Source organism: Lissotriton vulgaris, chromosome 8, assembly GCF_964263255.1.
Source record: "Lissotriton vulgaris chromosome 8, aLisVul1.2, whole genome shotgun sequence".
Taxonomy (NCBI): Eukaryota; Metazoa; Chordata; class Amphibia; order Caudata; family Salamandridae; genus Lissotriton; species Lissotriton vulgaris.
In genome coordinates this window covers 812,633,257-812,655,833 of record NC_141696.1, presented here as the reverse complement: position 1 = coordinate 812,655,833, position 22,577 = coordinate 812,633,257, and the positions used below count along the sequence as shown (strand labels likewise).

General features: G+C 46.3%; 1 protein-coding gene across 1 annotated transcript in view; it reads left to right on the top strand.

Moving 5' to 3' along the window:
* The window catches only part of GRK1 (G protein-coupled receptor kinase 1), a 656,045-nt gene extending 634,023 nt beyond the window's left edge, over positions 1-22,022 (top strand). The window contains exon 7 of the mRNA XM_086933387.1: positions 21,220-22,022. Coding sequence (XP_086789513.1) covers positions 21,220-21,494 — 275 coding nt within the window. The 3' untranslated portion in view covers positions 21,495-22,022. The remainder of the gene's footprint in view (positions 1-21,219) is intronic.
* Positions 22,023-22,577: the final 555 nt, after the last annotated feature.

Below are 22,577 nucleotides of genomic sequence, written 5' to 3'. Positions count from 1 at the left end.
AATTTTCTGACACCTGTGACTACCGCAAGAGCACGTGCAGGGAACACTAGACTGTTCCAACCATGCAACAGCAGAAATGTAAGTCCATGCCCACTCTCTTGTGACCAGGGAGGTCAGGATTGCTCCTGTCCGGCAGGAGCAGAAACAAAAACTGCTTCCAGGTGGGCAGAAGTAGTGAAGTGAGCAGCTACTGGCAACTAGGATGGGTGCTGGATGGGAGCCGGCAGGGCTGTGGGGGCCATGGGCCTCCCTCACAGCTCCCAGTGGCTGAAAACGTTGGGGTCAGACTGGGTCACCTACAAAACAAAAAATGAATTGATGCCTCCCGCCGCCACCCAGAATGGGTGCTGGCAGGTGAGCTGGCAGGGCCTTTTATAGGGATTTTAGGATACTTGGAGTGTCCTTAGGAGGGGCAAGGGCACGGATAAGCATTATTTAAAGGTTGTGGGGCACTGCAGAGAGAGTAGCAGCCCCTCTAGAAACATATATAAGAACACCTTGCAGCAAGTCTCCTAGGTCATTGAATACATGGTCCCTTCATTTTCTAAAGCACTCCGAGCTAGAGTTGTATGCTGTTCTGCTGAAGTGTGGGGGCCCCTTCTGATTGGTCTTATGGATGCATTTTGTGACTGTATGGTATTAAAAAATGATTCAAAACACATGTTTATGTTTGTTTTCAATAAAAAGTAACTATAACGTGTGCCCTCGCCATGCACTGCTTATGACCTCACATATTACATCACTCATGAAATATTCTATGACATAATTGATGACATCATTGATGACCACATTGTGCATATGGAAGGTGCAAGTTATAGGTATTTCAGTTGACTATAACGGAATTTCAGTGGTTTGCAGAGTTTAACATTTTCTGTTTTAACAGACATTTTAACCTAGCTATACCATCACTTTAACTTTTGTTTTCTTCGGTGAATATGTACACACTCCCAAAGTTGACTCAATTTGTTGATGACCTATAGTGGCAGAAAGGCACATCCACCTAAAAGTTTGGGAGTGTGTAACCACCACTCCAAGGTCAACATGGTGGACAGACTGGAATGGGTGTGTAAATTGCTGTTACAGCACCTTGTCCCAGTGTTCCACCAGAGAGAGCTGCAAGGAATTGCCGTAGAGTGCAGCAACCTCAAGTATTTCCTTGCAGGATTAATCAGATTCATTCCATTACATAATTGTATTTGAGCTACCAATGGCAAGATCCACAGTGGTGATGTTTTTCACAACACATTTTATTGAATTTCCATGGTACGTTCTGGGCCACTGCCCGACATACACATAATCAGGACAAAAATGATTTGGGTGGGCCTCACAGGTACTTTTATGCACACCATCTGGGAATGTGTGCACATTACCTCTTACTGGCGCAAGGTGCACATCACAATTAGCAAAGTACTGGGAGTCTCCCTGTCCCCGGAGGCAAGGAGATGCCTCTTAAACATATGGGAACCCTCCAACTTAAACACTTCTCAGACACAATGGGCCACACTAGCTAAAAAAAACATCGCTCAACTGTGGGGGACGGTGCAACCACCCACCCTAGACACGTGGGAGAGTAATCTGCATTGGTGCATGTTTCGGGAGAAAAAGGTGTATCTGGCCAGGAAGTGGGGCCCCTGGAACCGCCACAGAGGAGAGATTTGTACACCACCCAGAAATGCTGTACTAGATGACCCCCCCTCCCCGTGAAGTTCCTTTTCAGGTTTAAATCTTGATTCATTTTTTAACCCCCTGATGTATAATATGCAACGTTGAATGATCCTCTGTACTGAGTTTCCTGTTTCTTGCTGATGTTTTATTTCAATAAAAATAATTATAAAAAGAAAATGATTTGGGTGTACCAAGCATGTATAGCATATTAATGCAGAACATATATACAACATAACAAAAACAATTTGGTGCATCCTGGGAAATTCAGCTAGATAAATGTATGAGCGGTGATGAGATGCGATGTATATGTTGTTGTCTGGGGATCGTGGACATTATCATTCACTAGGAAGTCTGAGAGGGGTGGGGGTGAATCTATTTCCCGGTATGTTGCCCATCAGGACCATATTTTCCTATGCTTTTGGGGGCAACACAAGCCTGGAACATCGCAATCTCTGAGCAAATGCAGCTGTCCTGGCCCTTCCTCTATTTCCCTAATGTCGGGGGAGAAGCCCCCTTCCATTGCTGGGCAATTTCACACTTGGCAATAGTGAGGGACAAGAAGAGAAGGTGCTGCTTGAATCGATTCCCTCCTATCCCGTTGGTACTGTGCAAAAGAAATAGTTTTGGGTCAAAAGGAAGATCCCAGGATAGTTTCCTACACAGGCAGGCTGAAAGTTTGTGCCAGAAGGGCTGCAACGCGGTGCAGCTCCACACTGTGTTTATGAATGATCCCTGCTCCCTTCCGCAGCATAAAAATAGGGGGGATTGGATGACCCCCATCTTCCATAGGTGAAGGCGCGTATAATGTAGGCGGTATCAACAGGACACAGCCGCTCCACGAGAGCTGGCTAATGCTTCAGTCCAATCATCATCTGTCAGTTCTGGTATGTCATCCTGCCACGCCATTCTAGTTTTATGCAATGTGATTCTGGCATGGGCCATTGGGTCTGGTAGATCTGACGGATTTTATGAGCATCCAGGTCTCCCATAAGGAGGTGGCCTTCGAGGGGATGGAATTCGGGCAGGGTGTCCAGAAAAATGATCAATGGGGTGAGAGCATGGCGTAGCTGAAGGCATTTATGGAATCGTGTCTTGTTAAACTGAAATTCCACCTGTAACTGTTGGAAAGACTTTAGGGTGGAACCCTGCATGACATCTTCAAGTGAAGATATACCCACTGGGTCCCACCTGTGGAACCCCGCTAGCGTAGTCACCGAGCGCAGATAGGTACCATGCCATAGAGGAATCGTTTGGGTCAGGCGGCCAAGCCAGCCAATCTGCCCTACTGTGTATCTCCAGAGCCAGACCATTGTTCTACTGGCATGGGGTAATACGTTTAGGTTTTGTGCACTATATAACAGCCGAAGGAGAGGAACTCTATCCATCGCTGCATTCTCCAACGCGAACACCGGGTCTATTGGTGAGTTATACCACCATTCATTTATAATCAATAATTGTGAGGCTGCATAATAGGAATATACATCAGCAGCTGCAATGCCGCCACAGTACGTTGATTGGGCGCAAGTTTGTAGTGCCACCATTCCATAGGAATTTATTATGAATGGTGTTTACTTGCGCAAACCATGACCGCGGTATATGATATGGGGAGTTCTGTAGGCGGTACAGTACTCCAGGTAGCAAAACCATTAAAAAAATTGCTGCACGCCCATACAGTGAGAGCGGAAGAGAGGACCATATTGCTGTCTCATCTCGAAGACTGATGACAAACAGGTTTATATTGTGCACCCATGAGGTTTTTGAGCAGGGTGACATGCAAATACCCAAGTATTTAAAGCCCCGGGACACGTGAGTTAGCTGGGCCAGCCAGGTACATCGTTCCTGGTCTCCATATACTGGGAATAGTACGGATTTAGAAGGGTTGGTATGAAGCTCAGTAGTCTTGCTGAATACTCAGAGTATCTGGAGGATTAGCGGGCCCGAGATCCATGGGTCATACATAAAGAAGAGAACATCGTCCGCATATAGTGCGACACGGTCGCGGCCACAGCCATTCAAAGCCCTGGAGTACCATGTCACCACAAACCCACACTTCCGAGGGTTCCACCACCAGGGCGAATAGGAGTGGGGACAGGGGGCAACCCTGTCACGTGCCATGACAGACAGGGAAGGAGGCCGAAAGATGTCCTGAGATGGGGACCAAGGCAGTGAGATATGTGTATAATAGATGGACATATATGCTGGAAAAGGTACACCCAGCTGAGGGAATTTAACGCTTTCTCAATAACAGCTAATAATATGGCTGCTGGGCGCCCTAACTCCGATGCCATAGCCATGGCATTGTGGCCCCTGCAAATGCTGTGATGGCTGGCCCAGTGCGGCATAAAGCCAGCTTTACCTAGATGAATCAGGTCCTGTATACACGCCCGCAGGCGGTCGGCTAGGATCTTGCCCAAGAGTTTGGGCTCGAAATTGATCAGGGAGATGGGGCGATATGAGGATGGATCTTCAGGTGGGCGGCCAGGCTTAAGGAAGAGAACAATCCCGGGGTAGCAGGGTTTGTTCATAGGCATCATGTATTGCCTCTAACAGGTGAGGGCTCAATGTGGACATGTGTGGCTGAAGAAACTCCATGGGGAATCCATTGGGGCCTGGGGCCCGCCTTGGGCGCATCGCAACAAGTGCTGCGCCTAATTCATTCATGGTGATAGGGGTATCTAGGTGATCTCGCACCTGGTCCGTAAGTTTGGGGGGGATATCTCTAAGGAACTCTGCGATGAGCGTTTCCATTATCTCTTCTTGTTGCACATATAATGCAGGGAAGTAGTGCGCAAATTCCCTGACGTCTGACGACCACCCCTGGAGATGAGTGCAGACCCCTATACGGGCCTCAAGTAATTGGGATAGTAGCCGGGGACCTCCCTATTTTTAACATATCTATTAAGCATTTTGCTGGATTTGTCCCCACATTCATAAATACGGTTTTGCGATGCCAACCAGATTTCTTTCGCCTCCCCTATACGGTGTTGTTGTATCTGATGTTGCAAATGAAGCATGCTACGGCAGAGAGGGGGCTGGGTTCCTGCACATATTGTGCTTCTAGGGATGCATAGCTGGCTTCTAATTCGGTCCGATAGGCGGAATGTTCGCGTTTCTCATTTGAACGTTGACCCCTCCGGACTGTGGGCTTCAGGGCCTCCCATAGGGTAACCTTGGATGGGGCTGATGCAGCATTAACATCTAGATATTCCAGGATTGTCCTAGTAAGGGTTTCCTGGTAGTCAGGATCGCGGCGGTGCCATGGGAACAAACGCCATTGATAATATGGCATCATTCCAGTCTCCCCCTGGAAGGGTCAGTCCGTCCGGGAGCTCGCCTCAGAGATGGGATATTTTATCAAAGAATGCATTTCCTTAGAGGGGGGGTAAATACTACCAATGTTCAAATGTTCCCGATATATTGTGCCTGATATTATGATGAATCGTCCCCCTGGATCTGCCCAGTGTTTCATGTGCACAAATGGGACACAACAATGGTTGAAGAGAGCAGTCCCCTGGGAGCCCCTAGTGAACCCTGCATGGTATATTGAGTGGTATCCGAACCTTGCTAGACAGGGAGCCTTGGAGCCCAATAAGCGCGTGTGCATCAGCATGAAACCAATGGTGGGCAAACTGACATTGCGCAGCCAGATAGTACAAATGTAGTTGCGAGACGCCAAACTCACCCCTCTCATAAGATAATATCAATGTGTCACAACCCACCTGTAGGCATTTGCCGGCCCAAATGAGTTTTAGCAGAATGCCAAGATTGCGCAGAGTGGTGTGCAGATAAGGTCATTCCAAAGAATTGAAAGCCTTCTCTGCATTCAGAAGGACGACCGTTATAGGGGCATTTGGATAGATTCTGTTAAGGACAGAGAATATGCTGAGCGGGTTCAGAGAAATAGACCTATGAGGAACAAATCCCAATTGTACCAAGGGATATGATTTTCTCCATCAGTAAAGCAAGGCAATTGGAGAGTACCTTGGCTAATATTTTGTTGTTGAAGTTTAATAATTTGATAAAGGTCTGTAGGATCCATATTGGTGCGGGCCCTTACCAGGTTTGAGGAATAAAGTTATTACTGCTTCCTACAGTGACTGAGGTAGGATGCCAGATTCGAGGGACTCAGCGTACATGGCTAGAAAGTGCGGCGTGAGGAAGTGCTTTAAATGTTTGTAGAATTCCCCAGTAAAGCCGTCCAGGCCAGAGGCCCTAGAACTGTCTAGAGAATCTAGGACTTGTACAAACTCCTTACTGGAGATGGGTTCACAGAGAAACTGTTAATTGGCAGAAGTTAACCACACCATAGCTACCTCCTCTTGATACGCCTTCTGAGCTGTGGTATCTCCGGAGGTTCAGGAGGTGTAGAGTTGAGTGTAATATCATAGGAGGGCTGTCAAAACCTCCTCATTAGAGGTCACTCTCAACCAATCAGCCTGGTGATGCTCAAGAAATATAGAAGGAGCCCCTAGGGGGTCACAGGAGGTTGGCGAGTGTGCATCCTGGGAGTTCACCTTCACTTTATCTACGGGCCCTGGCTTATTTACCAAGGAATAGCACTTCTCATTCGACTAGATCTCGGTATTCTGCATTTAGGGAGGTTCACCTAAATGGTTTCGGTTTCATCCTGTCACTGGGCATATGTTGCGTCCAGCGCGGCCAAGTCCTTCTTGAGGTGAGCATTCGCATATCGCGTAACACCCCTGATTGCTTAGAAATGCAAACACCTTGAAAGTATGCTTTAAATGCCTCCCATAAGGTGGCCTGTGTGGCCACCAAGCATTCCAATTTATCACCGATGCACGCAATTCGGAGTGAATAAAGGCAGCCTGCATCACCATTGATGGATTTCACCATTGCCTCACCAAGCCACAGCCTAAGGGAAGGTGCAATATAACTTAGATCAAGGAGTGGTTTGAGAGCGTGCCAGCTAAGTGTTGAATTTGAATTGTGCACAACCATGGACACATAGTCCTGGGGATGAATCATTAATCAGTGTGGGACCATGTAATGCGGGTGGCCAAATAGTGTGTTTAAGCCAGTGCTGAGGTACTGCGTAGTCTCTAGGTATCTTGGAGGTCATAAATGTCATAGATGTCACACAAGATATGGAGCGATTCAAGCTTACCAGTAGAAGCAACCGTTGTAGTATCTGGAGCTAGTGGCGGCCTTAGGCATGTGCAAGCTGTGCACCTGCACAGGGCCGCCAAACTCCAGGGGCCGCCACACCAATATATATCCTTAATATAATAATCCTCTGAGGATGGATACATATTTGCGTGGCGGCCCCTGGCAGAGATTTGGCGGCCTCCGGCTCTGTTCCACTTCCAAACACCCTGACCCCCCCTCTTCACTGGCCTCCGCGTCTGCGTTCCTCTGCCCCGCCCGGACCCCCTCTTCCGGGATCCCCCTACCTGCGCTCCCTGCCCAGGGCCGCCATGAGCCTAGAGCCGCCCCTGCTGGCGCGGTGTCCAACAGCAGGTTGAAGTCACCTTCCATGATTATATGGTCAAAGTTCATTCATCCAATCTGGGTGTGTAGCATCTGGAAAAACTCGGGGGAGTCAACAATGGGGGAATATATGTTAGCCAATAGTACTAGGTGTCCTGTCAATGTCCCGGTCACCAGGATATATCTGCTGTCCTCTTCTAAAACAGAAGCTGTGGTGTGGATTGGTAAATTGTTATGGATTATGGTGCAGACACTCCTTGAGTATGTACTGTAGCAGGAGTAATAGTGGTGTGTGCTCCATGTTGATGCACAGGTATGAGATTTCCGGAAGATGTATCTCCTGTTGAAAGGCAAATTGCGTACTGTGGCATTTAAGATATTGCAGAACCTGCTTGCCCTTTCAGGGATTGTTTAGGACTCCGATGTTACTCAACCGGAAAGAGAATTCTGCTTAGAGGGCTGCACTGACACCATAGAGATGTGTGGGAATGTTAGTGTGGGAGAGTGTGAATATGGTAGCATACACAATTCAAAAAATTCACAAAGGGAAAGTACCTCCACCTGGCAGACCGATTGTATCAGGAATTGGATCAATTCTTGAACCACTGTCCAAATATACTGATTGGTTCCTACGTCCACTGATAAAATGCATCACATCCTTTGTACAAGATACCAAACACCTACTTAACCTCTTAACTGACAGTGAGTACGATCTGAATGACAACATCTTGGTCTGCCTTGATGTCGAAGCTCTTTATACTAGTATACCCCAGTCCGAGAGCATTGCGGTCAGAGAGAAATTGCTCAACAAAGAAGACTGGGAGTGGACTGCACCTGTTGAATGGGTAATCACCCTCATATGACTAGCACTTACTGAGAACTTTTTTAAGTTTGAGAACCAACTGTACCTTCAGATCCATGGTACGTCTATGTGTAGCACATTTGCTACAAGCATTGTCTGCCTGTACATGAGTCACTTTGAGGACCTACACATGTGGGCAACTAACCCATATACCAGGAACATCTGTAAATGGTACCAATACATTGACGACATCCTCATGGTTTGGAAGGGAGATGATGAAAGCCTCCTGGGCTTCACCAACTGGATTTTAATCAGCTCAACCCACATTTACGCTTCACATTAAATAAAGACAGAGACAAAATCTCCTTGGATATTAATGTTGTTGCTGGTAATGGTACATTGAGCAGCTCCCTATATACAAAACCTACCGACAGGAACAGTCTGTTAAGATTTGATAGTGCACACCCACGGTCACTCAGAGAAAACTTACCAGTGGAACAGTTTTTATGCGTCCAGAGAAACTGTTCTGACGTTCAGGACTACAAAAAGGAGGCACAGATACTAACGGTGCCCCTCTTGATTTTATTAAGTAGCCCCCTGACATTCCAGGATAACACAGTCAGATCCCCAAGTGGGGAAATGTGAGTCTGCGTAGTCATCTAGCCTCTATACACGCGCTCTGAGGACCTAGCATATTGGGATGTGGATCATGTGCCTGCGCTCGTGCGAAAACCAACACTAATCTAACAGAGAAAAAAAACAGTGAACACCCCCTCCTGCCTCCCAGATACTGCCATGAACAAGGAGCATCTGTCGTGGTGAAGGACACTCCATGACTCCAAGCCCCCAACAGAGGAGCCCGGAGTCCCTCCGCCAATGGTATCCAACCTTCCCATGAAACTTCAACATGGGGTTCTAATGTCTGGGCTGTGCAGCCTCGTGGCTTGATTGTCCACGCCACCTCAGTGCTTAGTAGGAACAGAATGTTTCAAGTATCGGGCCATCAATAGAAAACTGGGAAACAAAAGGCTCCTTCAGCTGATTCAGTTCAGGTTGTTTGTTCGGGACTGGAGAGCGCCGATCTGAACCAGACCCATGTCGTCGCTTTGATTTTGTCCTTCTAGATCTGTTCCTCTGCGAGCCACGAGAGGATTCCAACTCCAGAGGCGGTGGGGTACGAGGCCTCAGGTGAGTATGTTTATCCATCCATGCGAAAACCACTTTGGGTGTGTCAAAAAAGAAAGACGTAGAGTTAAAAATGATGTGTAGTCTGGCAGGATAGAGGAGCATATACTGAATATTTAGATCTCGTAGTTTCCCTTTTGCCACCGTGAAGGATTGGTGTTGTTGTCGTAATAGGCGAGTGTAGTCTGGGAAAATCATTATATGCTGGGATTCATATATAAGTTGGTCCTTGTGTGTCCTGGCGAACTGCAGTACAGTGTCTCAGCCTGCATAATTAAGCAGTTTAGCAATGACTGGCCGTGGGCTTTCCCCCGGGGGCAGTTTCTTTGTCAATGCCTGTAGGGCTCTCTCCACTACGAAACAGGGAGATAGCATATCCTCTCGTAGGAAATCTCTGAGCCACTGGGGGAGAAAGCGGTTCATGGAGGCTGGGCCTGGGCACGCCCCGGTGGCATGGAGGACCAGCCAAAGGAAATCTGCGAGCCGGCATGAAGCCACCTGCTCTTCAGTGCCCGTCAGGGCAGACCGCACCCGCCCAGCACAAGGCCCAGGCAAGCTCCATCCCCAACAAGGATCTAGCTGGACCCCTACCTACCTACCACTCTGCAGTGTGAGGCCTGGCAGCCATCACACAATGATCCGCTGCTGCAGCAGGGTCACAGCAGTCTCAGGGGACAGGGCGTTTGAGCGGTGCCACGACAGCCTGCTCCCACGTCTGGGTATCACACCTCACCTTCGTGGCCCGATCCGGCCCCACAATCTGCCGCAGGCACCACTAAGTCGGAAGTCAGGGGAAGGACGGGCCACATCAGGCCCAGGTCTGTGTCACTCCTCAGCCAGTTCCAGCGATCAGCACGCCGGCCGATGTCCGCCGCTCCGCACCTCCGGTCCTCAGATGGTCCTGGGCATTAGCGCAATGGTACTAATGTCCGATGGGCCGCACGAGGTAGGATTTCTGGCAGATATTGTAGTATTTGTGGCGTAGACACGCGGAGCTCACTCAAGCTGCATCAGCCATGTTGGCTGCCCAAGCCACGCCCCCCCACAGTGGTGATATTTTACTCACAAAATAACTTGGCCCTCTTCTATGCGGGGAGGCAAGGGATCAACAACTCCCCTTTGTACTATCAGCTGGTAGTCTCTCTGTGGGAATGTACCTTACAACACAACATATTGCTGTTGGTCTCCCACATTGTGGGATCAACACACTAGAACAGAAAGTCTGAGCAGGTGTCTCCACTTTCCACACAAGATAGAAATCCTTTACAAACTCCTCAACCCTTTCTACAAGGCCTGGAGTCATTCCTCCATAGACTATTTTCCCACTTGCCTGAATATCAAATGGCACTTGCTGGAAATGGCTCTTTCTGCAGTGTTACCCCCAAACAGTTTGCCTTCCTCTTCCCTGTTTTGCTGAATTTGTTTGTGCTGGCTTTATGGACTCTGGGTACTATACCACTATTAACCAGTGCTAAAGTGCATATGCTCTATACTTTAAATTTACTTGAAAGTCCTTAGTAAAGTGCACTGTGTGTCCAGTGCCTGTAAATCAAAGGACACTAGTGGGCCCCACAGCACTGATTGTGCCACCCACTTTAGTAGCACTTTAAACATGGCTCAGGCCTACCATTGCAGAACCTGTGCAATGCAGTTTTAAACTGCCATTTCGACCTGGCAAGTTAGCCTACTTGCCAGGTCCAAACCTTCCTTTTCATTATACAGGGTGCAGTGCATTTAAAAGGTAAGACACATAATTTTGAGTTTTGGAAACTGTTAAATTACTTTTTCACTACTGCAACGCCTATCTCTTCCATAGGTTAACATTGAGATTGCCTTAAACATATTTCAAATATAATTTACAATTGGGAAAGGATAGAGATTTGGAGTTTGATGTCTGTGGACTAACAATTTAAAGACACAACTTATGGTGAAGTTGGATTTTAAATTGCAAGCTTGAAAATGCCGCTTTTAGAAATTTTGCACTTTCTTACTTTAACCATTCTGTACCACGGCCTGTCTCTGAATACATGTCTGGGTTGGGTGATAGGTGGGCTTTGTGCATTCCCTCTAGACAGTCACACACAAAGGGAGCTGGGGTATGACATTTGCATCCTGAAGCCCCATCACCAGACTGATTGGCCTTCCTGAGGTAGATTGGGAGGGAGGAGCTGGCATTTGCGCCTGAATAGGGCTGAGCCTGTCCCAACACAAAGAGCTGAATACCCCTTGTATTGATTCTGGAGCCAGGGCTAGAAAGGGAGGGACTGTGTGATCTTCAAAGGCCTTTTTGAAGTCCTCCCCACATCAAAGGTACATTTGGGTATAAGTACTGGACCCCTGATACCACCAAATCATAAATTTGCTGAAACCAAGGACATTCTGACTGGAACAAGAGCTGCTGTGCTGTAGTACGGACTGTCACTTTGCTACCTGCATTACTGAGTTGGTCTGCTGTCTGCTGATTGCTGTGCTGTAGGAGGTACTGCCACTTTACTACCTGCTCTGCTGTGTTGGCCTGCTGCCTGATGCTTCTTGCCTGGGAGTGCGAGGGACTGGACCTGCTTTCTACCTCCTTCAACCCAAGTTTCTTCAAAGGTTTGTTGGCTGTCCTCCTGTTCTCTGAAGTCTCAGGGTCGCAAAAGACTTCTTGCAACTCTGCTGGTGCAGCTGGACTCTGCAAACTGAGATTCCTATCCTTGCCTTAGGTGCCCCTTCAGTCCTGGCCTCAGAAGTCAGTTCTTCAACTGTTTCAGTAAAAATCAACACAATGACATCTTTGTGTTGATCGGAACCAACATAGTGTCGTCTGACACGGACGCAGTGCCGATTCGATGATGACGCATGACCAGACTGTGAGGTCCAATGACGATGCAGAGCCAATCCTTCAATGCCGACTGTGGGGCTTGATGTTGACACAGAGAAAATCTTCGACACAGACTGGAAGACTCGACTCCAACACATCGACCGAACTGCGTGGATCAGAACTGACCCAGTGAAGACTTCGATGCTGACGCTTGCTTTGTTCAAGCTACTTTTTCAGTAGGCCCGCGTTGGTCCTGTAGCCAGCCAGCCCTTCATCGCGGTTGTCCTGATCTTTGGATTTACCCTGGTCTAGGGCAACCTCAAGTAACATTTTAGTGCTATTGACTTTTAAGCACTGTTGTTGGATTTAATCTTAAAAAATTCATATCTCGATTTCTACTGATTGGAGTTTTGCTCTTATTTTACTCAGATAAATTTTCTCTGTTTTCGTAAACTGGTGTGGATTCTTTGTGTGGTGTTTTCACTGTGTTACTGTAGTTAAAGTGTGCAAAAATACTTTAACACATTGCTCTTAAGTTACGCCTCACTGCTCTGTGCTAAGCTACCAGAGACTTACTCTGACTAGAAATTTGGCTCCTGCTTGGACAGGCTGTATAGCCTGACAACAAGAAACCTCAATTTCTAACAACACTAAATGTGCCTCTTGGAGGGGTCACCTGCTCAGTGAATGATGTTCTTTTCACTTCATCTCGCTAAGACAGTGGGAAGTTGGACACCTGCAAAACATACCTTGCAGCTTTATGTATCAGGCGCAGGTAGAACAACAAACCCATCAAAAATCATGTAATAAATATGTTTTTTATGGCTCAACGTCCCCATCCATCCTGTGATATAAACCAGCCCTGTTGTTGCTGATTCTGAAAACATTTAAGCTGATGGCATCATGTGTAACTAGGCTCCCCATATGCACATTACTGATTCTAAATGCATGGGGCTTCTTCCATGATGTTATCTGCAACCTGCCAGCCTACCAAAGCTGTCTAAGAATCTCGTGCTCCCTTTCTCTTCCTTAATAGATGTGTAACTATCCACGAACAGAGCATGGGGAGAAGCCAGGGTGTAGCAAAAGGCTAAAGAGAACCTTATACTTTATGGTGTCTATGTTACGTGGCCTTCACGAAAAGACTAGGGGCCAAACCAATGGAAGCTGTGTCGAAAGCCTACAAAAGCAAGTGTGTTTCCATTGCTTCTTATGGTTCAGCTCTTTGGGGGTATGTTAACTTGGATAGTCTTCAGAGGGTAGAAAACAAGCTTATCAGACGAATTCAATCGGTCCCAAATTCTACACCCACCTACTCTATACACGAGGAAGTAGGCCTACCCTAAAGTATAGATGGACTGAAAATGGCTCCTTTACTTTTCTGGGCTAATACCTGGTTAAATACAGAGTTGTCTTTAAATCACAGTATTCTTAAAGATGTGACTGCAAGGGAGGGGGCAATGAAAATACTATGGTTGAAATACATAAAGTCATCATTCACTGCCCTTGGGAGACCCGATCTATACACAACACCTTCAAATATCAGGAGGGCAGACATTGTATGGATCAAGCAGGAATTCCAGGGGAGAGCCCGTCTAGAGAGAGAGGAGCTTGAAGTTAACAAACCATCAGTAGGAGCACATTTGGTCCTATCCTCTTCACCCTCTAATGGAACCATATTTGCAATTTGTCACTAAACCCTTGCACAGATTTTTATTAACCAGATTGAGAATGAACCTGATCCACTATTCGCTAGGTCGTTTTCCTGTGTGGGAAAAACCAGAGCATGCACCACCTTGCGAGTGTGATCAGTTCTCCAACCAGGATACCCTTCATTTTATGTTCTTTTGTGGGTTATATAATACGGAGAGGGGAAAATATCTAATACCTCTTTTGAAAACCATGGGCTTTACACAAGTGAGACCAGTTTTACTTTTCCTTCAACTGTTACCCAATGCACATGTCACTTTCTGTGTTAGAAGTTTCCTTACAGCCGCTTATAAAGGAAGAAACAAAAGAACACCTAGAACTGTATTGCTTTAAACTAAAATTGCACTAACATATTAATTTTAACCTAATTTTAAATATTTTATGGCGTCTTAATATTTGACTTTTTTAAGATGTGTAAATAAATGTATTGTGGGTGCTTTCAAAATATTTTAAACGTATGTATTACCTTTGCCTTTTATGATTTTAACAAAAATCGAATAAAGTGTATTTTGACTGACTGACTGTCTATGTTACTCTAAGTCTATAGGCTCGTTCCAATTAACACCGTCCCATGGCCCGTCATCAATTGGGCAAAAACATATACTGGCTCCTTTTTAGGTCTCGCCTGGAATAGCATCCGAAGGATGCGTCCAGCTGGAGACTTATAGCTGCCCTTCTCGGGGGAATGAGGGACAAGAGGGTGTTACGAGCGTTTCTGCCGGATTTGGGTGCGCGAACGCGCACGCCCAGCCCGGCGCCGTGCACGTCCCCTGCCACAGATTCCCTGAACACACACATACACACATGCACACGCAGGCAGGAAGGCACACACACACACGTGTGCACCCCCTACTTCCCCCCACTCACCGGCACCCCCCGCCGCACACACACAGGAGCGCACCTACACACACGCACGCGCGTACACACACATACAGAGACCCCCCGCCAACGCCATACAAGCCCCCCCCCGCCAACGCCATACAAGCCCCCCCCCGCCGCCGCCGCCGCATACATACAAGCGCTCCCCAACCCCCACTTACCGCCATTATAAATTCTTGCAGCCTCCGCGGGGCTCTCCCTCTGGCATGGGAGCCCCGCGTCACCAGCACTGCTTCTCTCCGTGGGCGCGTGCGCGGGCTTCCGAAGACGGAAGTCCCGCCCCATGGAAGGTTTCGGTTTCAGTCCTAGCAACTTGCCTTTAAACCCGATCTCACTCTTTTAAAACGGTTTGCTTCCTGTTAAAGTGCACACACACATTTCTCAGATGGTGCCTACACATTGCTGTAAATAGGAACTAATGTGCAGTGTCCGCCAGCGCTCCCTGCCGTGACCCCACTGCTCCTCACTGCGGCATGCGCGCCCTCGCCCTCCGCACTCTCCTGCCTCTGTGCCTGTCTCTGATCATGCTGCCTCTCTATGTGTCAGTAGTTTTTCAGCTCTGCACGAGCTTAATGTTGTTGGCCCTTCCCAGCGCTGCACCCTCCCTCCCCATCCCCGTACATAGTCGCCCATCTCCGTGTCCTGCCTGCTGCCCCATTGTGCCTCGTTGCCCCTCTCCCTGCCTCCTGTTGCCTCTCGTTATGCCCTGTTACCCCTCTGTGTGACCAGCTGTGACTCTCTCGGATTTTGCCGGGTTACTCCTTTCCCTGTGTCTCAAAACCCCCCACCTACCCACCCCCCCCACCCAGTTGCCCCTCGCCCTGTGACCCTGGGGCGTGCCGTGTTGCCAGTCCCCGGTGTCATGCTCTGTCGCCCTTCTTACCGCTCTCTCTCCCCGGGCCCTGTTTCTCCACTCTGCGCCTGTCTTTGGACCCCCTCAGTCCCGTAAGCACCCTGTCCCAGCCCAAGGTCAGAAGGCTCTGTACCTGTCCGCAGGACTGCTGCCGGGCTCTAGTCGCTGCCTGTCCGGGGCTCCTGCGCCGCCCGGGCCCCTCCTGCTGCCATCTCCGCCCTCAGGTGAGGCGCCCTTGAGCGGTGTCCCTATGAGGCGATGTCCCGGGTGAGCAGGCACCGACTGAAGCAAAGCCCCTGCCGGGGAAGTCCTGAGGAGGTGTCGTCGCGGAGGCTTCTTACCGACTCAGGTGAGCGCTCTGTGTGAGTGAGGGCAGAGGAGAGGTGGGGCCAGGTGAGAGCACTCCCCGCCCTCTCTGCTCACTGACGTCCCATCGCCCGTATCTCCCTCGCGCTGCCTCTGTGGTGATCCTGTTGCCCACTGCTGCGCTTTACAGTCCCATTCCTTTTATTAACTTTATGCCCAGAGCTCCCCTTTCTTTCCGCCATTAACTATATTGAGTTAACTTGGTCTGAATCGCTCTCTTTTTGTTCTCTTGCACTTCAAGGCATTCTCTTTGTCCCGATCACCACTTCTACCGTCGCTTTCTGCCCTCTCTCACTATCCCCCTTGACCCCATCTTTCTCTCATCTGGCAATGCCCTTTACCTCACCCTTTCTGTTTAGATATCTCTCTGTCTCACATTTGCTCCATCTCTATTCTTTCCTCCCCTCCCTTTCTCTCTTTCCTCTTGCACCTGTTTCCCTCTTGTTCAATTCACCTATTACTTCTTCGCTATCTCTTTTCCTCTACCACCCTCCCTTAACATCTCCACTTCATTCTCTCGCTGCCTCTATCTCGCTCTTTCTATCTCCATTTCTTTCCACCTTCTTTCTCTTACAACAACCCTTCCCTCTGCTTCTATCACTGTTCCCTTCTAGCTCCTGTTTCCCTCTAATCGGTCCTATCCTTCCTTTCTCTGCCTGGGGTTGCCTATCCCGAATCTGTGTCACCCACCTGTGCCCCCTTTCCGTGAACCCCCTCCATCTACCGCAGCAGTCTTTCTCGTATTCCTTTCTCTGGCTCGCTGAACCGCCATGTTTACCTATTTCAAGACTCTAGCTAATGACTCTCTATCCCTCTGTTACTGAGTGTCATGAAGAAGGGAGTAGTCAGTAAATTAAAATACCCCCACTTTGAACCCAGGCTTTTATGGCACAAAGCAAGTGAAGCAAGTCACCACGACCCTCCCCAGAAGAGCATGCTTGACTCTTCCATCCAAACATCTATGCATTCATCCTTAATCCTTCCAACCACTCACTGACATCCATCATTTCAACTTTATGGTCTGTCATCTGTTCAGTCTTTCATCCAACATTCAGTCTATCACCATTACGTTATGTATGTCCATCCATCTACAAACCTATCCATCCATCATCAACTCTATCCATCAAACATATATCTCCATCCATCCTTTTACACAGGCATCCACCCTTTCACATACCCAGCCCCTTTCATTCATCCATCCATTCAATCATTCATCCTTTTGTTCATCCACCCACCCATTCATTCATCCATCCACCCTTTCACTCATCATTCACCTTTCAACCATCCGTCCGTCCACTCATCCATTTATTTACCCATTCACTCATCCATCCCTTCTCTCACTCATCCATCCATCCATCTACACTTTCATCATCTATACACCCACCCTTTCATCCAGCCATGCATGTACCCTCCCTTTCACTCATCAATCCATCCTTTCACTCATCCATCCATCCAGCTTTCACTCAGTCTATCGATTCAGCATTTCACTCCATTAATGTTGCCATCCACTAATCCATCCATCCATTTACCCTTTCACTCATCCTTCCATCATTTCACTCACTCATTCATCCATTCTTTTTTCATCCTCCATTCATCCACTCTTTCACTCATCTATCCATTCACCCTTTCATCCATTCATCCATCCCTCCTCCCTTTTGCTCATCCAGCCTTACATCCATTCTTTCACTCATTCATCCATGCATCTATCCATCTACCATTTCACTAAGTCATCCATCCATTACTCTTTCACTCTCCCATCCATCATTTCAGTCACTCATCCATCCAACCACCCTTTCACTCATCCATCCATCCATTTACCCTTTCACTCAAGCATCTGCCACCCTTTCATCCAGCCACCAATCTGCCCCTTCCACTTATCCATCCATTTTTTAGGTCGAGCCTGTCAATGTGCTTGCGCATTGAGCTTGTGAGAGATATTGGGGTTAACCAGAGCTTAACCATCGGGCGATTTGATGCTAGCCCGCGAAAAGCAAGCTCAATGCCCAAGCGCATTGAGCTGAAAAGCGCGTGCACATCAAAGCCACCAGCCTCCCTCCTACAGGCATCCCCCAGCATGCGCTCTGCCTCAGACATTTCTCCTCCCCTAATTTATTCACTGCCCACGGCCGGCCGGTTGGCCGTACTTTCACTTTGACGGCCGCCAGGCCGTCTCTCGCGATTCTCCTTCCCCCTCCCAGTGTACTTTTTTTTTTTTACTTGTTTAATTTCCCGCCCTCCCACCCTTGCTTGCCGTTCATTTCCCACCCTCCCACCCTTTGCCTTTCATTTCCCATTTCTTGCCTTTTATCCCCTGCCCACCCTTTCTTGTTTAATTTGAGGTTGTCCAACAACAATGTGCTTATCTTGTTACGCAGAGCCTCCCCTAAAAGGTTGGACCATGTTTTTGCTTTCAGATGCTGCCAGTGTTAATGTGTGGGCACTAGTATGAGAAGTGGATAAGACCCAAGGGGACTCTTTAAAGCAGTCTGCTCGGTTTTTTATACAAAGAAAATTAGCTCACCTGCCTTGCCTGTGTTTTAATTACACTTTGGTGCAGTTTCATCTTTAATCGCACTCCATTGCTGCATTGTTTTTCTTACACCGAGCCTTTACGGGAAGGCTGGACCGCACTTTCTCTTTTAGTTATAAGCTTGGTCATGTTAAATGTAGGCTAACACCTATGTGTCCACTAAAATGATGGGACGGTCATCCAATTGAACGTTAGCCACTAGCACTTCTAAAACGGAGGAGCTGGCTGCACATGAGTCCAGTTATTGTTGTACAATTGTTGTTTCATTTATTTGTTTGTGCAATAAACACTGGTCGATTTGTTAACATTTTATTAAGCAGATCAGATTGTCGTTGTTGGCCTCAGGTGTTCGTCTTAGGAAAAAAAGTAAAATAGTATGTATGTTGGTTGCCCCAAAATATTACTTTTTCTTATCGGAAAGTCACATGGTTTGGCCTTATGCGATATGCAGCGATTAGCTTAGAAGCTCCCACAGATTGAACCGACTAACATTTCTGTCTCACCGGGCATGACAAAGTGGGCCGATTTGTAAATGTAAACTTGTGCTATTAGTTAGTTATTTTTCAAACTAATAACACTGTATTGAGGGAGACTGTAAACATTGCTAAGGCTTAGTAATTGGGCGAGAATTCTCATACTACAAATTCACGAAGATTACAGTTGATAACTGCCAGCCGTGTGCCCTTCAATCAAACATCACAAATCTCCTCATTTATCTTATTAATACGATCCAGACAAAAACTTCACTTCATTTGTTCCAGTTTCTCCTCGGAAACAGCAGACTTGAATAGTTAACCTGTTCAACATGCCAACCACTGTATGGTAGCAGTCATGTAAATTATGAACTGTTTGACATTGAAGCACCAATCTCCAAATTAAGGAGCAAAAGGTAGATTATGACATCAAACCACATAATTCACGCCACATAATTACACTGCACTCAATGCAACATACACTCCAAATACCACTCAGTGCCACATAATTACACGCCACATAATTACACTCCAAACAATACCACTCAGTGTCACAGAATTACACGCCACACAATTACACTCTACTGAATACAACATACACTCCTCATAATACCACTCAGTGCCACATAATTATATGCTACAAAATTACACTGCGCTCAACGCAACATGCACTCCAAATACCACTCAGTGCCACATAATTATATGCTACAAAATTACACTGCGCTCAACGCAACATGCACTCCAACTACCACTCAGTGCCACATAATTACACCCCACATAATTACACTGCACTCAATGCAACATACACTCCAAATATCACTCAGTGCCACATAATTATATGCTACATATTTACACTACACTCAATGCAACATACACTACAAATAACACTCAGTGCCACATAATTACATGCCACATAATTACACTGCACTCAATGCAACATACACTACAAATACCACTCAGTGCCACATAATTACACACTACATAATTACACTGCGCTCAATGCAACATACACTCCAAATACCACTCACTGCCACATAATTACACGCCACATAATACCACTGCACTCAATGCAACATACACTCCAAATACCACTCAGTGCCACATAATTACACGCCACATAATTACACGGCGCTCAACGCAACAAAAACTCCAAATACCACTCAGTGCCACACAATTACACACCACAAATTACACTGCACTCAATGCAACATACACTACAAATACCACTCAGTGCCACATAATTACACACAACATAATTACACTGCGCTCAATGCAACATACACTCCAAATACCACTCACTGCCACATAATTACACGCCACATAATTACACTGCACTCAATGCAATATACACTCCAAATACCACTCAGTGCCACATATTTACATGCCACACAATTAATCTCTACTGAATACAACATGCACTCCACGCAATACCACTCAGTGCCACGTAATTATATGCTACATAATTACACTGCGCTCAACGCAACATTCACTCCAAATACCACTCAGTGCCACATAATTACACACCACATAATTACACTCTATTGCATCACCACAGCATCACCACAGCATCACTCAGCATCACTCAGCATCACTCAGCATCACTCAGCACCACCACAGCATCACTATGCACTACCACAGCATCACTGAACGCCACAGCATCACTCGTCGCAACCAGAACATCACTCAGAGCCACCACAGCATCAATCTGTGCAACCATTCAACAACAATTGGTTCACATATGTTCTCTCAATGTTTCAAGCTTTATTAGAAATGTCACAAAAAGATGTTAATATTTCACTTCTGTTCTTGGATTTTCGTCACAATAAAATACACTGAACATAATCTTCACAAAAGTTATTTACAAAAGTTTAAGCTATTGCCATTATAAATTACAAGAACTTTTATTTAAGTATTAATTATTAAAAATAAATAAAAACAATTGTTATTTGTAATATCAATACTTCTAAGTCACATACATACAACATATATTGCATTACAAATGCTATAGGTGTCACATTTGCAAAAGTTAAAAGTATTGGCATTGTAAATGACAAAGCTATTAATTTCGCTATTTTCAAAACCATCACATAAATAAAAAATGTGTCATTTACAATACCAATAGCTCAAACGTTCCTAACGCGAGACCTATTGCATTGCAAATGCTTGTTTGAAGATGGCACCCATAGGTGGCACTCAGAAGCAGGGATGTGTGCAGGCCTCGATTTATGGATGTAAACATGCAGAACTGACATGCACAGCTCTAAAGTCAGCACATTTAGAAGCAGCTTCTGAGTTCCCCCCTCCCATTCCCCTCCCCCATTTGGTGACAGAGTGCCCACAAGTTAAGGACTGGAAAGAGGATAAGAATTAAAAGTAAGAGAGACACCATAAAGGTAACCCTATTCATGTTGTCTGTTTTTATTTAACTGCTTTTCGCTTGCTTTGCAGTTTATACATCTGAACCACATATCTGAACTCCTATCTATTTTCTTACTGTTTCAGGTATACTTTCACCGCCCTTTGCTCCTGATTCTAGAACAGTTTATGCTAAAGATATACAAGATGTTGGTGCCTTTTCTACAGTGAAAGGTGTCGTCCTTGAAGATTCGGACAAGGAATTTTTCGATGAGTTTGCTTCCGGCAATATTCCTATTCCATGGCAAGAAGAAATGATTGAAACTGGTATTTTTGGAGAACTGAATGACCAGTCAAACGACAAGAGAAGAAATTCCACGATGGAAAATTCATCCAAGTCTGGAGTGTGTCGGGTAGCATAAAGAAACCTCCGAGACACTTAGCACTTTAGTTGTAGGGAGATCACCATTGAGGTGAGAATGGTTGGTTGATTTGCGTTATAAATCATATTTCCTTTTGACATGATAGGACGGAAGGTAAGTTCAGCATTCAGCAGCCGCACGATTCTACCAGTAATCTCAAATTTGTGGTCGGTAACTTTGCTCAACTTGTATATTACTCAGTGATTTCCATAATAGTTCGAGGGCGGAATTCTGTGACATGTAAAAATCTCAAGAGTTCCCAGTCCAAGAAGATCTGCTATATTTCACCTGATTAGGAGAAACATATGGAGAAGACACTACATGAACACCCATGCACCCGGGTGTCCTCGCGGAGAGCAAGAAGCAAACTATGGACTTTATATTTAGAACTTTCGAATTTTGAAATTATGATCATAATAATAACCTATTGGTTTGTAGCACTTGTTGTGCTTGTTTTTGAGTTATGAAGCATCGATTCTAGAGAAAAGCAATGCTTTAGTGAATTAACATGATGAAGTTGAGTAATTGGTTCTGCAGATTTAAAAACCAATTTAAAGCAATAGAATCCATCGGTTTTGTGTCTGCTTTACACATATGCACATCCAGATATCCGCCCTGACAAATACACAAGGCATTAATATAGATAAAGAAGTTTAGTGGTAGTGTCAAAATAGTGAATACACCTCGCAGTCCCCCTCGAGGCCACCATAGCTCAGATTTGCAAAGCACACCAGTGATAGGGAAATATCAGTGAGCCTCAGACTGGGCAGGGTGGTTAGCAAATGAATGGAGAACTGTAGTAACAGGTAAATACATTGTTTATTCTCCAGATTTATTTTTACATAGGTTCACGCCAAGACTAAAACAGTTAACAGTTTTTAGCACATTAACAAGCAGGAAACAGACTCGCCTCATCGAAGGAGTTTGCGCAGAATTGTTTACCCTTCCAAATTATCTGTGGTTGAATCAGTATTCAGGAAGTAGTACTTTGTGAATATGTCTCTGTTCTTCCAGGTTGCAGCTATGCAGATGTCGTGCAGCATATAAGGCTGTTGATACAGAGATGCTCTGGTTGGGTGTGCT